We start from the raw sequence: 20,587 nt of genomic DNA, 5'->3' as shown, positions 1-20,587 counted from the left end.
ACAACAACAATAATAATACTAATAAATTATTTATTTATTAAATAATAATGATAATAATTATACTACTACTACTACTACTGCTACTGCTACTACTACTACTACTACTACTAATAATAATAACAATAATATATTATTATTATTATTATTATTAGTAGTAGTAGTAGTAGTATTTGACTTAACTAGTATTTGTTTTAAATATGTAGGCCTACTTCTCCATACAATAAAGGATAAACTTATTGAGTAAGAGTTTAAAGTCTGAAGTTTAAAATATGATTTAGTATATGTTGTGCGTGAGTTGTGAGTTGTAAGTGCCTAGAAAATGCAGAAACAGCGCAGTAAATACCGTCACAGTTATTATTTCTCGTTACGGCCCGGTAGGGGGCGCTGTGCCCACGTGTTTATTCAGCTCTGTTGTGACGTCACGGCCGAGGAGGAACACCCGGAAGAAGACGCCGCAGAAGAAATACATACACGTGTTTTATGAAGGTACGCAGCAGTTTATGATTAAAGCCATCTTATTCCGAATGCCAAGTAAAACAGTCTACCGTTCGCACCACGTAAGTTAATTGTATTCCCGTTTGGGGAAAAAAAAACCAGCCTTGCAGTTTACTAATGCAGGTGCTAGCTTAGCGGCTATGTGGCCTGTTGGAAGCATGCTTCATAAACATGTACTGATTAGTTTTATTTGTGGATGGTTTCTTTCCAGAGTCCTTCTTCTTGCCCGTGGAAAGATGTCCCGGTGGAAAGGATCCGGATTCTCTGTTTTGGTTCTGACGCTGACACTGATACTACTGGAGGCAGAGTCCAAGGTATCTCACGAATACCAATGTTATCGAAAGAGCCATTTGACATGGGGCCTAACTGACATACTGTTAAACATAAACACCCGACAGATCTGCACTGACTTGCTTTGTTTGCAATTCACAGAACTTTGAAGATATGCGTTGCAAGTGCACCTGCCCGCCGTACCGAAACATTACTGGATACATATATAAAATAAATGTTTCCCAGAAAGATTGGTGAGGGACCCACCGCTCACCAATCTGTGTTTGTTTCTGTAATGAAGGTTAACGGCGTGCGTTTCCCCGTAGTCCACCCTGTGTTCCCAAGGCTCGACAGTATGTTCCCTCTAAAAAGGAATATTGTCTGTACCTCATCTACATTAACAAAAATGCATAATACGATTATGGATGTAGCTAATATCGTTCACGCCAGTTTCAGTTCCAACTTTCTAAATGTTTTGTGATGTTAATTCAACGTGGGTTTTCGTTGGAGTATCTTTGAAGGCAGCCTATCCAGAAACACCACCGTCAGATATTATTTATCGAACAATTAGTGTTGTATCACGCGGTTAATATACCAGAGGTATGGACATTATGTTGGAGGAACATAGAATTAAGGGACCTGGGAACATAAATGTGCTTCAAAATTCCAGACTCTATGGATTATATCAAATGTTATCTAATGTAATTGTACTATATCTGACCGCAGAGGGTTGTATATTACTGATGTTTCACTGCCCCACACTGTTCCTCATTCAAAATGTTTTTCAGTCACTGCCTCCATGCAGTGCAGCCTATGCCGGTGCCAGGGCACGATGTGGAGGCCTACTGCCTTCTGTGTGAGTGCAAGTATGAGGAGCGTAGCAGCAACACCATCAAGGTACAAAACCTTCAACTCCCCTTTACAAAAAATTCATTTAATATTAGTTTTCATACTGGACATTAGTCTCTTTAAATTTAACTGAAATTAACTCTTTATTGGTACCTTAAAGGCCTCTTCTTCATCTTAATTATCCCTTATACAGCCTACTTGCATGTATGTAAATTGCTACATAATCTGACTTTCATGTCAATATTTTGGTGTTGGATTTTGCAAAAATATTGACACCATAAATTCCTTTTTTACTAAGCATTAAAATGCGTTTGTATATGCGCTTCAATATTAGATTTTTGGCTAAATGTTTTTTATCTGAGAAGTTCATGACCCTATTTGTGTGTCTTTAAAAGTAATTCAGGAATTAAAAGCAGTCGGGGTCACCAATCATTTTTTCCTTCCTTTAATCATTTAGCCATAATATATAATGTATTTTGTACACATAACTAACAGCATAATTGTCACAATGACAACTTCTGAGAGTAAATGTGCAAAATGTTTTTAGCTGCAGATGAAAATATTTGGGAGCTTATTGAAAGTTGATGTCAGCCACCAAACAGGGCCATAAAGCCACATAAGTACTATTACAACTTTTCATTTGTGAGTTGAAGTTACTTGCGTGGTAAAGTGAAAGCCAGTGTTCGCAGCTGCATCAAGGTGACCAAGAGGTTTTCCCTTTACGTAAGGTGACCATCATCATCTACCTGGCTGTGGTGGGCGCGCTCCTGCTCTACATGCTGTTTCTGCTGCTGGTCGACCCTCTCATTCGCAAACGCGACGCCTACACTCAGCCGCTGCACAACGAGGAGGACTCTGAGGTAGACACACACACAATCTTACAGGAAGTGAGCCAGGGTACATGAACGTGTGTTTTTAAATTTGGGTGTTTGAACTTTTCTGTCAGTGCGTTCAGGAGATGCCTCCGCAGATGGACGGAGGGCTGGGCCAGGGCAACACGGTGCTGGGGCGGGTGGAGGGGGCACAGGAGCGCTGGAAGAAGCAGGTCCAGGAGCAGCGCAAGACCGTGTTTGACCGCCACAAGATGCTCAGTTAGACCCTGTTGGCTGATCTCAGACCAGGGCTAGAGCAGGTAACCTCTCAATGCGTCATCGCCAGCCCCATATTTGCTAACCAGAAAGATGACTTATTTTATTTTCAGTGGACAGCACCTTCTGGATTCCTATTTTGGTATATTAATATATACAGTATATAATATAATATCTGGTCTAATGCTTTCAGTCGTTTCCGCTGTTGATTGAATTGATAAGTGCTAGCCAGCACTATACAAGAAATAAATACTACAATACCATATTTTAGGATTTGTCTGAGCATTTCGGGCGGAACAATGTCGCTGTAATTTCAGCATCTTTTTTGCACAATTTGTTTTGCACGTGCACTACTATGACACTGTCTCTACGCTTGTTTGGATGGTAATTTCCATGTTATTGACTCACGTAGGAGTTTTTCTTTGCCTTATTGTCTGTGAGGTTACCACAGGACAGGTGCACTCTGTGTTAATGGTCAATTTGCTGAATAAGGTAATAGCACTTGTCTATCATTTATGATGGAATATACAGTAATTCCATTTGTAGTTTGCTAGACATTTTTTGATATTATTTTTCACTTGACAGAAGTGTTTCCTTCTTATTCTTGCCTTGAAAATGTGACTTCATCGCGTTGATATTGCTACCTTTTTGACAAACGGCTCTACAAGTAAAATCCCCTGAAGGGAGTTGTAGATTAGAAATGGACGCCTCATTGCTTTGAACGGCCTCTGTGTGTTTGGTCCTGCTCTGTCAGCAGGTTCCCTCTTACACTGACTTCTAGAGGGGGGGGTTGAGAGCACTCCAGAAAACAACAAAACCCTTTATTATATCACGCACAATTAAAAATCTTGTATGTCTTTCTAGTTTAACCATTTGTGCTCATTTTTGCAGCAAAAAATGTGCGTAAATATTTCAAAAACCCCATCATTACATTGTTATGATATATGATATATTATGATATGTTTAGAGTGTTTTTGTCACTTTGAAATTGTGTTTATTTAGCCTTCAAAATCTTTGCTGTATTGAATGATTTATTGCCATGACTATACATTATGCTTGTGTGGAATAAAAAAAACAATAAAAATCTATTCATATTAAAAATAATGAAGTTCTTGAACCAGCACATGTGACCCACATGTAGGAATACAACTGGGCTGCTCGTGTAGCTGCAATTATCTCCTAATTTCATGTGACAATAACAAAGTCTGACCACACGGCGGCTACGCAGTATGCACACACAAGAGATGTACATATATAGCAAAATAGCAATATATGCTTTTATAAAAAAATACAGACTGGAACAGTCACAGAAGGACTAATCAAATACTGGGACCTGCTTGTGGCATGTAAAAAAAGTTTTTGTTTTCTGCAGTCACAATTTGAGAGCACATTGACAGGATTAACAGTAAGATTTGACAGTGTTGCTGAATTACTGCCAACTATTTGTGTTGAGTGGGATTTTTAGCGATTTCAGTTCAATCTCCTCTCCACCATCAGCCTTGTTGTCTTTTGAAAGCCGGATGTCTGCAGGGGTTTCATAGTGTGGTGTCTGTCGGCGCTTACTTCAAACCCCTGTAAAACCCTTACCAAACCCAAGGTTTGAAGCAATGAAAATATCACTTTACGACTTTTATGGAACATTTAGTTTCAAGTCAGTTTGATGTTTTAGTCAGTGTGTGTGACCGGTGGCACTATTGATAAGCGAAGTACACAGTATGTGATTTAAAACGTCACTGTGTTGGACATAAATTGTCCATGGAATGCTGAATTAAATAGCAATATAATGTTGGTCATGCATCTTAGAACGACTGAGATCTCCTTTACGTGTTTTTGATTTTGACTAGCGATAAGGACGCAAGATGTGTCACTTAAATTAATCTGCTTTTGGGATGTCTGGAGGTGTGTTTCCCTACCTTTACAGGAGCTAGGCTAGTTGATTCCCTCTGCAGCCTTGCGGATGAAGTTGGTATTCACCTTCTCTGAATGTGGGTAAGAGACAACAAGTGAAATTCCCTCCCTGAAACACAAGGCTATCCCTTATAACTTTGGAGCCTGTGTTTCACTAAATCATTGTTTGGTCAGGGTCGTTGTCGAAACCAAACTTCTTGGATTTGTGGGACGCCAACTGGTGCAAATATAATCTGAGCTTGTAAATACTGAGGCCTTTGCCAAGAGCTCTTTGACTTATTTCTTTGTCTGGTGTTTTCGTCTGCTCCATTTGTCCAACTCCAACCGATGTCAAAACAATCCCCCTCTGTCTGCACATTGTTTTACACACACACACACGCGGGGGACGTAGGGGCATCCATACCTCCTTCCCCTGCTCCCTCTCTCCCTTGCTTATTCTCTTAGTTGTGGGTGCCAGACCGGTGGCCAGAAAGGGGAGAAGCTTCCTCCCTCGGGTGGGTGGAGGGCAGGTTGGTCTATCTCAAGACGCCGCCTCACCCCCAATCCTCCACCCTACTCGCCCCAGGCCCCACCTACCCCTCCACCTTCTAACCCCCACCCTCCCAGCCATCCCCAAGCATGGCCAGTCGGTGGTCTATGGTCTAAATTTAAACTGCGGTGGGGCCAACTGCTCCTCCGGCGACTCTGGGATCCTATCGCTTTCCCCCCGCGGAGTATACTTTCAGTCAGAAGCACTTGGCCAGGAGGAGAGGCCCGTGGGTCTGAGGGAGAAGAAAGGGAGAAGAGAGGAGGAGAAAGGGAAGGCGCACAGACAGGCACAAGGATTTTTGAGCCCCGGTGATACAGATTGCCGGTGTCGCGTCTCGCGTGTGGAATATTTGGTGTGGAGGGCACGTTCATCCAGGACAAGGAGTTTGCGCCTCGTCCAGCGTCGAGATGGCGGCCAACGGAGACGTCGCCAAGCCGGACATCATGAGCGAGGAGGAGCTGAAGAGGAAGCAGAGGGAGAAGCTGAAGAAGCTGCAGGCCACGGGGGGAAACCCTCGGCCCGCCCGCACCCTCTTCCTCTTCAGCCTGAAGAACCCCTTCCGCAAGGCTTGCATCAACATCGTGGAGTGGAAGTATCCTTTGCCCCCTTGCGCTTTTATTCAGCCTACCAATGACACCTTTTCACGCAGGACGTCATTCGTGGACAGCCATGTTACAGAAATGGCACAAGTACAACTCTTGAGTAATTAAGGATAATTTCACTCTGTTGGATGTTCAGTACGGTGAGGTTATACGAACAACAGGGTGTGTACTCCGGAGAAAATAGGTTATGGGCACTTTAACCCGTTTGCCAAATAGCTCATCTTGAACACAGGAATTAAGTTTATACGGTTCAGTGGGCTGTCAGCTGTTGTTTAGCCCAGCTATGATGAGCATCACTTAACAAAGTCCCTCTTAAAACTCTTGAGGCTCTCGCTGGAGTGATGAGACTTTTCTTGTGTATCTGGTTGCCCTGTGTCAACGTCAGGTATGTAACTCCAGCCTTCTCACCAGGAGGACTGCTTAGCCGCAAGCTATTTACAGCTCCGGGACAGAAACAATTAATCAGCCCCTTTAATTTAGTGACAACTGTCTCAGCTGGCTGCCATTCTGCTTCAAATGTGGGAAAAGCTGTTTGGAAATTGCAGATTAAATCAGGCTGTGTTCTTAAGATACAATGGCGCAAAGGCTGAGTGCTGCGGTTCCACCTGTGGGGAGTTTCCATCCTGCTAAATAGTCTGAAGGCCATTTCCCAAATAACCCATCACTCATCGGATCTGAAGTTGATGCTATGCCAGTGTTACTTTCGTCACTACAATATTTATTTGTCAATCAGGTTAACAAATGAATCGATGGGCTTTAAAGAGGACCTATTGTGCTGAAAATACCACTCAAGTTGTGCATTCTAACATGCCTCTATAACCCTCTAAAAACGGGCTGTCTTCTGTGGGAGGAGCCACCCTCCCGAGGCCTCTCGTTCTGTGAGCCAATGGGGTTTGAGCACAAGTTCCGGGTTCTGTGAGCCCATGGCGTTTTGAGCTTGGCTTCCGGCTTTCGTTCGTATTCACTCCGTAACTTTCACGGATTTAACCTCATCGGTCCACCAAAATGTGTTTCTGAACAAATTTGAGGCAAGCAATAACCAATCCAGTTGCCGCATCTTCACTCGTATTAGATCGGCAAGGCCTCATTTAAAAGTTTGTCCTGACTCTGGTTGCGGTGCATCAAGCGTGAGGGAGACACGGACCATCGAGCACCACGACGACCGGGACTCTCCAAGGCGGGGAGTTTTTTTTGTTTTGTGTAAACGTCCGAATATAGAATAAATAAATCAAGAGTAAAAACACAATTTTTTTTATCGTTTTTGTTTGGAGAAACACACAGCGGATCAGATGGAGCAGATAACCATGTAAAGAAATCCGAGCTGACGTCAGCTCGTGCAGAGTAGAAAACACCTTTTGAAAACAGCGTTCAGAGGGATCAGCGTTTTGTTAACAGCGACTACTTTGTCATTAGTTTACCTCATTATTTGACACCTTGGCCACGTCTAATATGAACATCCAGCATCCTTACATTGTATATATGACAGAAAATAAGGAAAAGAATATTAGGTCCCCTTTAATAAGTTTAATAATAGAATTTTGTTTCTCTAAATGCTCTCTTTCTCAAGAGAGCATTTAGTCCTCGAGTGTTTTATCTCTTTGGTACCTGATTCCATAATCCAGTCCTGGTGTATGGCTGTTAGAGCAGAAGAATATTCCAGAAATGGAGATAGACAATTTTATTACAATTTTTTTCATAATTATATGGTTCTGTTTATTTGTTGGATTCCCGGGAAGCCGAGCTATTGGAATAGATTACAGTTTGAGTAACTGGTGTCTTTTCTGAAGTGGTGCATGTTTAAACGGTTCGGACATATTCTGGGGATGTGCAGCTGTCCCTTGGCATCACAGGGAGACATGATGCTGAGCTGGCAGGGGAATTCTGTCAGGGAGCCCCCTATGGGTGAGAATGTGCCAACACAGGCAGAATTACAGCCGCTGAGGCTCCACTGTCTCTTTGGTTTTTGACTGCGAGAACAACCTGTGTATACATAACGGCATCCCAGGTTTGACTGCTCTGACCCCGATCCGAAAGCCTTCACTTACACAATAAACGCAAGATAACTCAACATTCTGCTGTGATGTTGTTGTTGTGTTTTTTTTGTTGCTATATTTTCTAAATATTGCAACTTAAGTGGGCTTAGAGGTACAGGGATTCTGACGCTCTGAGATACATACATATGGTTGTTAAAGCCCTGAGCTCCGTCCTCCAGGACCTTTGAAATCATCATCCTGTTGACCATCTTCGCCAACTGTGTGGCCCTGGCTGTGTTCCTGCCCATGCCAGAGGAGGACAGCAATAACACCAATGAAAGTTTGGTGAGTAAGCATGCACACTCACACACCCACCAATGCTTCTAATTTTGACATCAATGATCTCAGTGTAACATAGTAGTTATATAGCATGGCATACTGTGCTGACACTTACATGATTCTAATTTGGCCTTTACCCCATTAAAGCGATTCTCTTTTCAATTTGCTTACTGTACTTCGGTCGGTTAAGGACGCACATTCTCTTCAGGATTCTTCTTGATTACTGGGCCGATGGGGAGCTAAACTGACACACAAATTGTTAGTCTGTTTTAAGCGTGTGAAGTCAAACTTTCCGCACTGAGGACATCAGCTGGTCTCTGTTCAAACCCTTGGAGCTCCATATGCAACATGCCTCTGGCTCATAGTCACTTCTTTACTTGGAGGCTCAGCTGGTGTTTCACAAGTCTGTTATCAAATGGTTGTTAACGCCATGTTTCATATGTTTGTCCATCTAGCTGCAGGCACAAAGATTTAAAAAAAACATGAAAAAAAGATAAATCTCTGATGCTTAAAAGGCTCTAGATGGCAGCTGATTTGGAAGGTGTACCCTGGTCGTAGTGTAAGATTATGTGGACGGTCGATCCCCCTCCCCCGAGACATTTGTAGAGGGCACTGTAGGGATTTTGTAATTAGACCTGCAAGGTGTGTGTTTACGGCGCCCTGCGAGTGCAGGCGTGATACTGTAGGCTTCAGCCAGACCACGTCAGAGCTCTGTGGATCTGGTGAAGTGTGTCTGCCATTATTTGGTCAAGAGACCAGAAGATATGGCAGAGGTATGATTGCACTCTCCCAGTGCACATACATTGTCACATAGCAAATGTTTGGGATCAAATTGTGAAAGGGTTTGGTTTCTGGAGTTTATATTCAGACTGTTACTCCAACTTGCATTCAGGGTTTATTCTTGGTGCTGTATTATTCTGGTTTTCATTCTTTGCTGGAGTTCCGGGCTGGAGTTTCACATGCATGGTCACATACTGTACATACGCTTAAGTTTGTGTCTCTCAGGGAGATATTTCAAAGACGAGAATTTGCTGTGCACTTTAATTCCATATCACTCAATCATCAGCAAATTTAAAGATCGGGTATCATGGGGCTATAAGAGCATTTTTGGTGTATTTAGGGGTCCAGCCCCATTCATTTTGTGAATGGAAAAATTGACGTCAGTAGTCTATGGATGTCATGGATCTGCCGTGCTCACAGACAAGATGAGTAGGTGTATTCGGGGCAGTTTCAACATGCTGTCGTCCAAGTTTGATCCCGATCAGTCCATTATTGTGGAACGATTTTGTGGAATACTGTTTTTCACCACCGCAACACGCGTGCATGTTCAAATGACGGCATGCAAAGGTCACATGATAGCATTTCAGTCTAGTGATTGGTCATCAATTTGGGCCTCACCAAGATGGCGGCACATGCAGATGTAACTGACGTCAGAAATTTATGGATTTGACGAACCCACAGACAATCTGAATATGATTTGTATTCGGGGCGGTTCCAACATGGCGTCGTTCCAGTTTCATCCAGATCAGCGGTTCAGTATTATTGACGGAGTTTGTGATCAACAATTGCAACCTCACCAAGATAGCACAGACACATGCGGAGAAACCCTTGTGCGCATGTGCAAGTTAATGGAGTACACAGATCACCATGCACAGATATAGTCCTGATTGGACTTTAACTAAAGCAATATAAGATACAAACTCTTAACCATTATGAAGTTACAAAGTCACATGTATTCTTTTATTACTATTAACCTTTATTATGTATGAAAAAAAAACTTTTACCAGATGACAATTTCATTAAACAAAGGGCAGTGTATGAAACATAATAAATATCTAAGTTTCTGAAGACAAGCACACGCCAGAGTAAGTTCTACAAAATAAAAACCCAATAACATCACTGTCCGAATTTATATGTATTGTTCATTCATCCACCCTAGTAGTCTCTGTGGTCATTGGCTATTTCCCAGTGTATCAATGGGATCTTGCTTCTTCCAAATATACCAAATTGCTTATTTTGACAGACCAAACATTCTGCCAATGTCTATGATCTGATGTTTAAATCTTTAATATAATTGATGCAACTGTGCTTTACTCTTATTGACTCTTTTTCCTTTACCTTCATGTTGAGAGCAGCAGAGAGGACTTTGAAATTGGTGCATAAAAAGCACAAATATGTGCATAAACGACCCCCAGACCCCCCACTTGATTTGGGTCAACCAGGCCTGGTGCTGCTGGCAAGGTGTCCCTTATTTTTCCACATTGAAGGTGGCAACCCTACGTGCAGTGGCTCAGCCCTCATTAGGCTGGAACGAATGAACTGCAGTCACAACTTAACAAAGAGCCGACTACCCTGGACCCAGCGTATTATATATAAATTATTTATTTATTTTTGTTAAGATTCTATAAAGTAAGATGGATGTGATGGAGAAATTGACATTTTACAACTTATACAAGTTTTCTTAATGACGCCTGACCTCCAGCGACACTGAATACTTTACTATCTACTACCAAATCCCTGCGATCTGGAAACCTCCTACTGTGATGCCTGTCCCAAAGATCCTCGGCAACTTAATCATTTTAGACCATTTCCATTATCAATTGGGATTGATAATCTTAGACTTGGACTTCTTGACTGACAGTGCAGAGGCTTTCTGTAAATAGCAGTTTCTCACTCTGTAGCTACATCCACAGGCTCGCCACAAGCGTGCGTCCTTTCGCCCTTCCTCTTTATTATATACACTGACGAACGCAGGAGCACTCAGGAGGGCAGCTATCTGGTCAGATTTTCAGACGACACTGCTTGCTGTCCCTTCTCCGAGGTTCAGAATCAGACCACGGGAATGCTCTCACTGATTTTCTTGGTGTGATAGCTTCTTGGACTTAAACGCATCTAAAACTAGGGATGCACCGATTTATCTGCTATCAGCAAATAAGATGACTTTCACCAATGGCAGTGGCCGATGTTAATCTGTTGTGTTGCAGCAATTTTGCGCTGGCTAAATGTTGTGTTGGCAGGGCCCGCTCTTTTTATAGGCAACACAAGCAGCCCCCTAGGGCTCAATTTGCGCACTTGTCCCCCTCTCCGATGGTACCTACTGTGCGCCAGTGATGGGGTGCCAACCCATGCGCCATCGACGCGGCAAAACAGTGTTTTTATTTAAGATGTAGGTAGGGCTTAATTTGTGCTGGAACATGATTTGGGACCTCCCAGTTTGGGACCGGCACCTATTTGATTGGATCCGGCACCTCCTCAGAAGATGCAGCAATATTTTATATCGGTGCGCTGCACATAGCGTTTATGTCATTCTTGTTTAATTTCCGCACAGCAGCACCTAGGTGGTGTCTGTGTGCCAGGCACGGTGGTTTTGATGAGTTCCATTGGCAGCACCGGGAAATGCGTAATGGAGAGGGAGCGATGCTTGTTCTGCTGCGCGTCCCCGGTCTCTGTTTCTCCAGACAAATAAAAACACGACAAAATCACAAAGAATGGACTGCACCCGTTAATAGCACCACGAACTGGGCATCAATTGCGCGCGTTATCTGTGCCGTCTTAGCGTCCCATTCATAAAAGATATTGCGCTCATGATATGACAGCGCAAACATGGCCATAACTTTTTGCAGCTGAGTGCAATTTGCACTTGTTCTGCCTATGATCACAATGGTCAATGTGTAAAAGTAAAAGCTGTGTGTCAGCGGGGGAGCGGGGGGCGGGGGGGGGCTCTCTATTTACAGATCACTGTAAAGTCTAGGCGTGACACCCCTTTATAAATGTGCTCCAGTCACCACTAGCTCTCTGAAGAATTAGACGCCTGATTTTTCTGTAAATCTGTTGAGTCCTTTTGTATTTGTTAAATTATGTTGTTATTTTAGATGTACCAACCCAGAGTGCGAATTATACAAAGGGGGGAGTCAACTTTGTTCTCCAGCCATTACGCACGGTTACACAAGGCATTTTATTCTTTTTGTTTGGTTCAATTAGAAAACAGCCTAAAATAAATAAATCTACAATAAAAACAGTTTTTATTTCTCAATTTCAAACATTTATCTTTGTTTGGGGGGAAAAAAAGATCGCTCTGATCTGGGGATCGCGGCCTCTACTTGCGGAACTACTCCGCGCAGTGCGATGCTCAGTGTAATGGTATGGTCCACTTTAGGGGTCCCTGAAATCCTATTACAAGATTCTTCCTTGCATGAATATGGGAAAAAAAATTGTGTAATATTTACGATTATAGGTAAGAGGGATATATAAATGTTTCAATCCCCCCGCCCACCCCGACTTGTTGTTTTTGCCTCTTTTGGGGGGGTTTCCCAGTCTTAATTAGGGGGATCAATCCCCCCCCCCCATCTCCCCCGTAATTCGCACTATGGACCAACTGCACCACGCGACACCACCTTGTCCAAATCCTCCATCTGCTTCCTCGTTATAGCACCAAACAGCCTCCATGCAAATAATAAAGAAAAAAAAAACAACTCTAATATCAATCCACGGTTTTTATTTAAGCCATTTAAGTGCGATATTCCAGAGATAGCGATATTACAATGACAATAAGGGGCAACTTTTTCTCTCAGGTGGGGGGGTGGCTGAGAAAGTGCCCCCATTACAATCAAAACACACAGAAAAAAAGATCGCTCTGATGTGAGCTGCAGAGCTGCTCCAGCTTGCCTGGTTCCAACGCGGAGCGCAACGCTCAGCATAATGCTATGGTCCACTTCAGGGGTGTCTGAAATCGGACACGGAGCCACACGATCTGGTTCCCTCCAAAGAGCCGTAATTCCCATCACTACAGCAGACATGCTGTGATGTGGGGGAGGTGTGGTTTCAGCAGCCAAACTTGTCTTGGGTCTGGATAATTGGGCCCAAGATCAGTGTGGCTGTACGCCTGTCGCTCGTTAGAGTAATCAAAAAGCAAATGGTAAAACCCACATCCCCACACACACACACTGAAGAGGAGCCCCTGTTATGACATGTTGTCCATCTGCGCCGGGCTTATTCCACCTCCCCCACTTGCTACAATAAACTGGTGTTGTCTTTTTTTTTTTGTTTTAACCTGTGCTGTCAACACAGAGTACACACAGTTGTGTGCCATTGCATTCAGGACAGAGTTAGTCTGGAGTTCAAGTTCTCAACCTGCAATGCAGCTCTTGATTAATTCTTAAATCATCAAGAACTGCTGCAATAACTCTGTCCTGTGGACAGTTTTTGGTTATGGAGAGCCACCACCAACCCCCCTCTTTGAAGAACTATTTTACCATGTTTGGGTCTATAAACAACTGATCACCGCGGTGAGACAATTAAACATAGAAACAAACAACATTTACACAAAAACATGAACACTGGATGACAGCATGTATTGAAAAACAATGGATTAGGTCCAGGAAAACTGGAACTACAACTGGTCATGTGGCCTCTTCCTGTCATAATTATGGCAGCAAATGTGGGAGGAAAGGAGAGGAATGCAACCAGGAGGGTGGTGGGGTGCACTTGAAGCAGGTGTGTGTGTGTGTGTGTGTGTGTGTGTGTGTGTGTGTGTGTGTGTGTGTGTGTGTGTGTGTGTGTGTGTGTGTGTGTGAGAGATGTCCACCAGTGGTACTGGTCTAGAAGGCCGGTATTATGTCGCGGCGCCTCCAAGCAGCGGAAGGGCCCCCGAAGCCCCCCCGAACTCCACAGCCCCGTGGACACCCCTCAGCTGCAGGAAATCCCCGGGTACCCTGCCCTGCGGCCACAGGAAACCCCCGGGCCCCCAGAGAAGCCAGAGGGCCGTGGAGCAACCCCCATGCCCAGCCCCAAGGAGCATGACCCAGTCCCAGGGAGCACGAGGAGACCCGGCACCCCAGGGGCACACACATACAACCAACCCCCCGGCTGCAGGCACAAGAAGCAGCCGCCGGCACAGAACCCGGGCCATTAGATGTATTTGTTTGCCTTGCACAAAAGGGGAATAAGTAACAACAAAAATAAACAAACAAAAAAAAAGCATCGGCTATCAGCCAAATTGTTATTTTAAACATTGGTTCCGGTGCATCCCTCTCTAAAACCAAGGTACTGACTATTTTCAGACGTAACAGAGTGCATAGCCAAAGAGTGCATCATACATAATGGAAGTGTGGAAATGTTTACCTCATACAAATATTTAGGTACTATTTTTCGAAAATAACTTTCAATTTGACGTGAACACTGAGGCTATTGTGAAGCGGGGCGGCGGGCAACAGAGAATTCGCCCTCTCCGCAATTCATTCTCCGGCAGTCCTGTCATCCTGTCGTTTTTTTCAGTCTTTTATGGAGTCTCCTGTTTTTTTTTTCTTTTATCTGCTGGTTTCACAGCCTCACAGTAAAAGGCAGAAACAGCCTGAACGGCATCGTTAAAAATCGGTTCTAGGATCACCGGCGTGAAACAACGAGGTCTGAATTACTTTGTGCAACCAACAAATCCTCCAGAAGGCAGCAAGTATTTTGGCTTCCTCTGCTGGCCCTGCCCCTCACCTCCAGTGCCAGAGCTAATATGAAGCAACCCCAGCTCAGGACCACCCAGCACACACTGTTTATTTGAGAGGCTCTCCCTATCTTTTTAATATTAACACTCAGGTGTATGCAAAATCAGTGCGGGCAGTATACAGTCAGTATTCACACAACTTATTTTCAAGCCCAAAACATCTCCCTAACATCTCACTGAGTGACTTCTTAGCGCGTCATTCCAGAGATGGGAGAGCTATAAGCAGAACCAGTCGGACAGTTTGGGACGAAAAAGCCCCCACACACCCAGAAGTAGGTCGGCCTGGACGTGTCCAGTTTGTAATCCAGTCTCCGAACACGAAGTGCGACAACTCCAGCGTGAGACCTCCTGCGGGGGGGGGGGGGGGGGGGGGCGCTCATTTTGATCATTGACATTTTTTATTTTTACTCACGTTAAGTAAGTGTCCACTTTCTAGTCGGCGTTTTTGAGATAGGTTCTGGACGTTTTTATAAGATAAGTAATTAATGAGCGTCTGGAGCAACACTTTGGTGCGGCCGCCAAATTAATGACCCAATTAGTTTGATGGTGTGTAATGTGGATGGATAAGGAATTCATTACATCATTTACAAGAATATCAGCCATATTTCATGGTAATTGTGGGAGTATGCTGTAGAAGCTGAATTCCCGAGGCCGTAGTGTATCTGCACTTAGTTTCACCTCCTGTAAAATCTGTTGTCAACAAGGACGAGAGCTTCATGCGTTTAATGCTTTCTTAGCAAGTTCAGCACAAGCAGAAGTTGATGAATTGGTTCAGTATCAAAATAATGGCCACCGTACTGTGGTACACCAGTTAGTTGCGTGTGTCTGTGTCTGTGTTGGTCTGTTGTGACAACACTCATTGTCTCTACCCAAGACTCATGCGCGCGCGTGCACGCAGACACACACACACACACACTGATGCACACGCACACACAAATATTCCGTTACGTGTGAGGAAACCTTACATGGAGCTCTGTCTGCTGTGTCTAAATTGTTTCTCTCTGATGGTTCCAACTATTACAATGTGTACAGGGGCAAACTATTTTTTTTCTCTTTAATATTTAGATAGGTACTTTATTCATTCCTGGTGGGAAATTGTAATGTCCCAGCAGCTCACATCATCACTATAGGCAAAATAATTATAAAGCAATAAAACAAAAATAGGAAAAAATGACATTATACGGTACACAATAAAAAAATATGGCAATATACACTGATAATACGCTAGATACAGCCTAAAACAATAACTTAGGAAATAAACAGTGAAGCAGAAAGATAAACTTAACAATTCATCTGACATGAAATATAACCCTCTGGTTATATTATCAGGTTGGATGTAATGGCTTGGCGCGCGGCACCCTGAACCTGAGCAAGGAACATTATTTCATTTGTAAACTGTTTACAGTGAATTCAACAATCTGTCTGAACCAAGACACATTATGTAAGGGCCCTTCTTTTGATTTTTATTGTGGAGAAGGAGGTCATTGAAAGGATGTAAAGTTCAACGTAGTTATCTGGTTAAATAAGGGAATAAGGTACCCTAATACAAGCACTCATATTAACTACTGCTCTTCCCTGTGGCAGATTAAAAGGAAGATTCCAAAGATTATAGTAAGTCAACTGATTAGGTGGGTTAGTGGCCTATAATGCCTAATGTTGTGGTCTGTGTTGTGCTTTTTTTTGCTTTGTCTTTGTAAATTTTTTTCTTCAGGAAAGTCTGGAGTACATCTTCTTGATCATCTTCACCTTGGAGTGCTTTTTGAAGATTGTGGCGTATGGGTTGGTTTTCCATGAAGGCGCATACTTACGGAACTGTTGGAACATACTGGACTTTGTCATCGTCTTCATGGGGTAAGGCAAGCTCTCCTCATTTGAAGGCCACTGGAAGCCACTTTCCACCGCTGTATCCACGGCTTTCACAGTTTAGGCAGGTCATCAACAAATTAAGCAACGAATGTAAAGTAAGAAAACCGTGTTATGTTTTAAATGTACTTACATTTCCTCATACTTAGGAAAATATACCAATCAGCCACAACATTGAAACCACCACGAATAACCACTTATATTTGTGTAGCTCCCCCTCGTGCCGCCAAAACAGCTCTAACCCGTCGAGGCATGGACTCCACAAGACCTCTGAAGGTGTCCTGTGGTATCTGGCACCAGGACATTAGCAGCAGATTCTTTAAGTCCTGGAAGATGCGAGGTGGGGCCCCCATGGATCAGGCTTGTTGTTCCAGCACATCCCACAAATGCTCTATCGGGTCAGACCCTCCATTCATCAGACCAGGCCAATTCTTACATTCTCCATGATCCAATTCTGGCACTCACGTGCCCCTTGTAGGTACTTTTGGCAGTGGACAGGAGTCAGCATGTGCACTCTGACTGGTTTGCGGCTACGCAGCTCCATACGCAGCAGGCTGTGATATACTGTGTGTTCTGACACCTTTCTATCATAGCAGCATTAACTCCGGCAATTTGTGCTACAGTAGTTCTTATGTGGGATCGGGCCAGACGGGTTAGACTTCACTCCCCACACGCATCAATGGGCGCCCATGACCCTGTCGCCGGTTCACTGGTTGTCCTTCCTTGGACCACTTTGGTAGGTACTAACCACTGCATAACACTCCTCTGACCCAGTCATCTAGCCATCACAATTTGGCCCTTGTCAAAGTCGCTGAAATCCTTATGCTTATCCAACATCAACTTCAAGAACTGACTGTTCTTTTGCTGCCCAATATATCCCACCCCTTGACAGGTGCGATTGGAACCTGATGAGCAATGTTATTCACTTCTGCTCTCAGCGGTTTTAATGTTGTGGCTGATCGGTGTATTGCTATATACTGCAGTATCGGTTGATGTAAGCAGCTCCCAAAAAACTATAAACTTTTATCTTTGTTTAATGTCCATTTTATTTAAATATTGTTTGTTTGTTTATATTTTTTGACATTTTATTGGCAAGACTTTTTTTATAAAATTCTATCTATTTTAATGCCTATTTGTCTATTATAATCTTCTATAATCGTTTCCTGCCACTTATGGCACACTTCACGTCTGTTTGTGAAGCAACTTATAACAGTGTAACAAGAGGTATAAAAGGGTAACCAGCATATCAAATAACCAAAGATGATGACATTACATAATAGCAGCTCATACATTACAACTTTAATTACTATTTTTTTTTAATGCATTTTCATTTATTTCCTCTTTTCCTGCAGCCTCTTCACCTTTGCGCTGGACACCATCAACATGATCGCTGGCATTCCGCTGGAGAAAGGCGGAGGCTTTGACATGAAAGCCCTGAGAGCCTTCAGAGTTCTGCGGCCACTGCGCCTGGTGTCTGGAGTCCCCAGTACGACCCCAGTAACCCAACTACACACCCAATACCACAGCATTCTGGATTAAATACCTGGATATGAAGAGATTTGTTTTACAAACTCGCACACTAAAAAAAAAAAAGCTCCACATAGACCTTGTGTTTTAAGTCTCATAGGAGTCTTCATCTGTCTGAAAGCTTGTTTGGAACTTTTATTTATTCATGGAAATCCCATTGAGAACGCTTTCTCTTTTACAAGAAGCCCCGAGCACAATTAAAATCAAATAAAACAAAAGGAAATTTCACATAATTCAGTAATAACACGCTAATACAGTTCCTTCCACTTCCGGTTCATATGATCAAGTCTTTACAGCTGCAAATGGGAACGGCGAGGAATGTTTTTCCACCGGCAGACACACGCCGTTTCACTTTCCCCTCCCAGGCCTGCAGGTGGTGATGAACTCCATCCTCAAAGCCATGCTGCCTCTGCTCCACATCGCGCTGCTGGTGTTTCTGCTGGTCACCATCTACGCCATCGTGGGCCTGGAGCTCTTCAAGTGCAAGATGCACAAGACCTGCTACTACGTTGGCACAAGTGTGTAAACACAAGAGCAAGGACACGGACGGTTGAGGAGACATGGCTGCGATCAGAATGCAGCCGATTCTTTACACCTCATCGTTACTGCCACCGCGTCTGGAGTGGCGTACGAGCATCCTGTTTATCATGCCACAGTGGTGTTTAGTATATCCAAAACTATAGTGTGTGTGAAAAGTACCAGGATGACATACTACATCTGGTGTGATATAACAGGATGGAAACGCTGCACCGTACGCTGGCAAACTCATGATGATGGAGCATATCAGAAAAGCCGCCGTTCTTTCTACTCGCATACTAAAGTATGCTGGTTGATGGTACAAATTATGTACTACGAAGTACGCCATTCTTGATGCAGCGTCTGAACTCTAGGCTAGCTCGTGGGTGAGAAATCATTTGATGCCAAAATGATGACATCATGATGAGCACTGCAATGAAACTCCAATGCTGTACTCTCGATGAATGATTAGGAGAACACCGTACACGTACAGTTTGAGCCCTCAGTTAGACTCGTGCACTTCAAAGCAGATATTGTGATATTTATTAATATTGCAGGAGATCTATTACTATTAAAACCGTAAGAAATGCTTCCTTATTGCCCAGCCAAAGCCGATATCACCGTAAATGAAGTACTTTCTCTGCTGTCCCTCTCATTCTGCTCATCGTTCCCAGACATCTACGCCACAGCAGAGTTGGAACATCCTGCTCCCTGTGCTCAAGCTGGTAATGGCCGCCGTTGTCTCATCAATGGCTCAGAGTGTCGGCCTGGATGGGAAGGACCCAACAATGGCATCACCCACTTCGACAACTTTGGCTTCGCCATGTTAACCGTCTACCAGTCCATCACTATGGAAGGATGGACAGAAGTCCTGTACTGGGTCAGTGGTGGCAGATGATGGGCAACAAAATTATTAGTTTTGGTGTTTATTATTAAGGGAAGCAGTTGAGATACAGAAACATATTTTCTGTATATTGTCTTTCAGGTGAACGACGCCATTGGAAACGAGTGGCCCTGGCTGTACTTTGTGACCCTCATCCTAGTGGGCTCCTTCTTTGTGCTCAATCTGGTTCTGGGTGTGCTGAGTGGGTAAGCATCCAAAAACTCCTTTCTTATTCTCATGACGATGAGCATTCTGCGTCTTTCCATTTCGAAAGTGAAGGGCCAAAAAAAAAAAAAAGGAATTCCACTTTCTTCTGTCAACCCCTCCTAGAGAGTTCACCAAGGAACGAGAGAAAGCCAAGTCCCGTGGAGAGTTTCAGAAGTTGCGAGAGCGCCAGCAGCTGGATGAAGATCTCCACGGCTACATGGAGTGGATCACTCAAGCCGAGGTTCTCGACGCTGACAGAGAGGGCAAAGGTCACCGCTGTTTCGTTTCCCGGGGAACATAATTCTATTTTTTTAAGAATTTCCAGGTCACAGATATTCATGGTTTTTTTTTTATTTTGTTTTTGTTTTTTTTACCGTCATTAGGTCTCCTGCCTCTGACCAGCGGAGACTCTGACACAGACAGCCTCTATGACCTGGAAGGCAAGAGTCGGATCGTGTACTACTTGTGAGTCTGTCACTTTAGTATTTCACCTGCCATGCGAGATGCGCGCGTCCAATATGCCGCAACCTTTAACGTTTGTGTTCAGTCGCCTTGCGCGCCGTTGGAACCGCTTCCTGAGGATGAAGTGCCTGGTGTATGTGAAAACCAACGCCTTCTACTGGGGAGTGATGTTCCTGGTCTTTCTCAACACCCTGACCATCGCCACCGAGTACCACCACCAGCCGGACTGGCTGAGCTCCCTGCAAGGTTTGTTAGGAACCGCTGCAGCTGCTGCGTCCAGTATTTCGCACTTGGGAGTCTGTTCCCCTTGACGCAGCAACCGCGGATTCCAACGTATTCTCTCCTGTCCAGATGTTATCAGCAGGGTGCTGCTGGCGCTGTTTGTGCTGGAGATGCTGTTCAAGATGTATGCCCTGGGACCGAGACCCTATTTCATGTCCCTGTTCAACCGCTTCGACTTTTTTGTGGTGCTCTGCGGCATCTTGGAGATGATCCTGCTGTCCATGGAGGCCATGACTCCCCTGGGCATATCCGTGCTCAGGTGTATCAGGTTGCTGCGGTTCCTAAAGGTCACCAAGTATGT

At 44.0% G+C, this 20,587-nt stretch overlaps 2 protein-coding genes across 3 annotated transcripts in view; both read left to right on the top strand.

Annotated features, from left to right (window-relative positions):
* Positions 1-424: 424 nt before the first annotated feature.
* tmem9 (transmembrane protein 9) lies at positions 425-3,788 on the top strand. Of its 2 annotated transcripts, none has more exons than XM_080015925.1 (6): positions 425-486; positions 707-809; positions 928-1,019; positions 1,554-1,662; positions 2,343-2,474; positions 2,561-3,788. In XM_080015925.1, the coding sequence occupies exons 2-6, from the start codon at positions 732-734 to the stop codon at positions 2,708-2,710; spliced, it is 561 nt and encodes a 186-aa protein (XP_079872051.1). In that variant the 5' UTR covers positions 425-486; positions 707-731; the 3' UTR covers positions 2,711-3,788. The 2 variants fall into 2 exon arrangements, with proteins under 2 accessions (XP_079872051.1, XP_079872050.1); XM_080015924.1 differs by having other exon boundaries at positions 439-557.
* Positions 3,789-5,350: 1,562 nt separating this feature from the next.
* The window catches only part of LOC307241555 (dihydropyridine-sensitive L-type skeletal muscle calcium channel subunit alpha-1-like), a 29,593-nt gene continuing 14,356 nt past the window's right edge, over positions 5,351-20,587 (top strand). The window contains exons 1-11 of the mRNA XM_080015720.1: positions 5,351-5,731; positions 7,954-8,059; positions 16,258-16,397; positions 17,762-17,895; positions 18,302-18,454; positions 19,127-19,332; positions 19,438-19,541; positions 19,666-19,811; positions 19,926-20,007; positions 20,090-20,250; positions 20,356-20,581. Of these exons, the coding sequence (XP_079871846.1) occupies positions 5,547-5,731; positions 7,954-8,059; positions 16,258-16,397; positions 17,762-17,895; positions 18,302-18,454; positions 19,127-19,332; positions 19,438-19,541; positions 19,666-19,811; positions 19,926-20,007; positions 20,090-20,250; positions 20,356-20,581 (1,643 nt within the window). The 5' untranslated portion in view covers positions 5,351-5,546. The remainder of the gene's footprint in view (positions 5,732-7,953; positions 8,060-16,257; positions 16,398-17,761; positions 17,896-18,301; positions 18,455-19,126; positions 19,333-19,437; positions 19,542-19,665; positions 19,812-19,925; positions 20,008-20,089; positions 20,251-20,355; positions 20,582-20,587) is intronic.

Source organism: Zeus faber, assembly GCF_960531495.2.
Source record: "Zeus faber genome assembly, chromosome: 15".
Taxonomy (NCBI): domain Eukaryota; kingdom Metazoa; phylum Chordata; class Actinopteri; order Zeiformes; family Zeidae; genus Zeus; species Zeus faber.
This window is presented reverse-complemented; position numbering and strand designations above follow the sequence as displayed.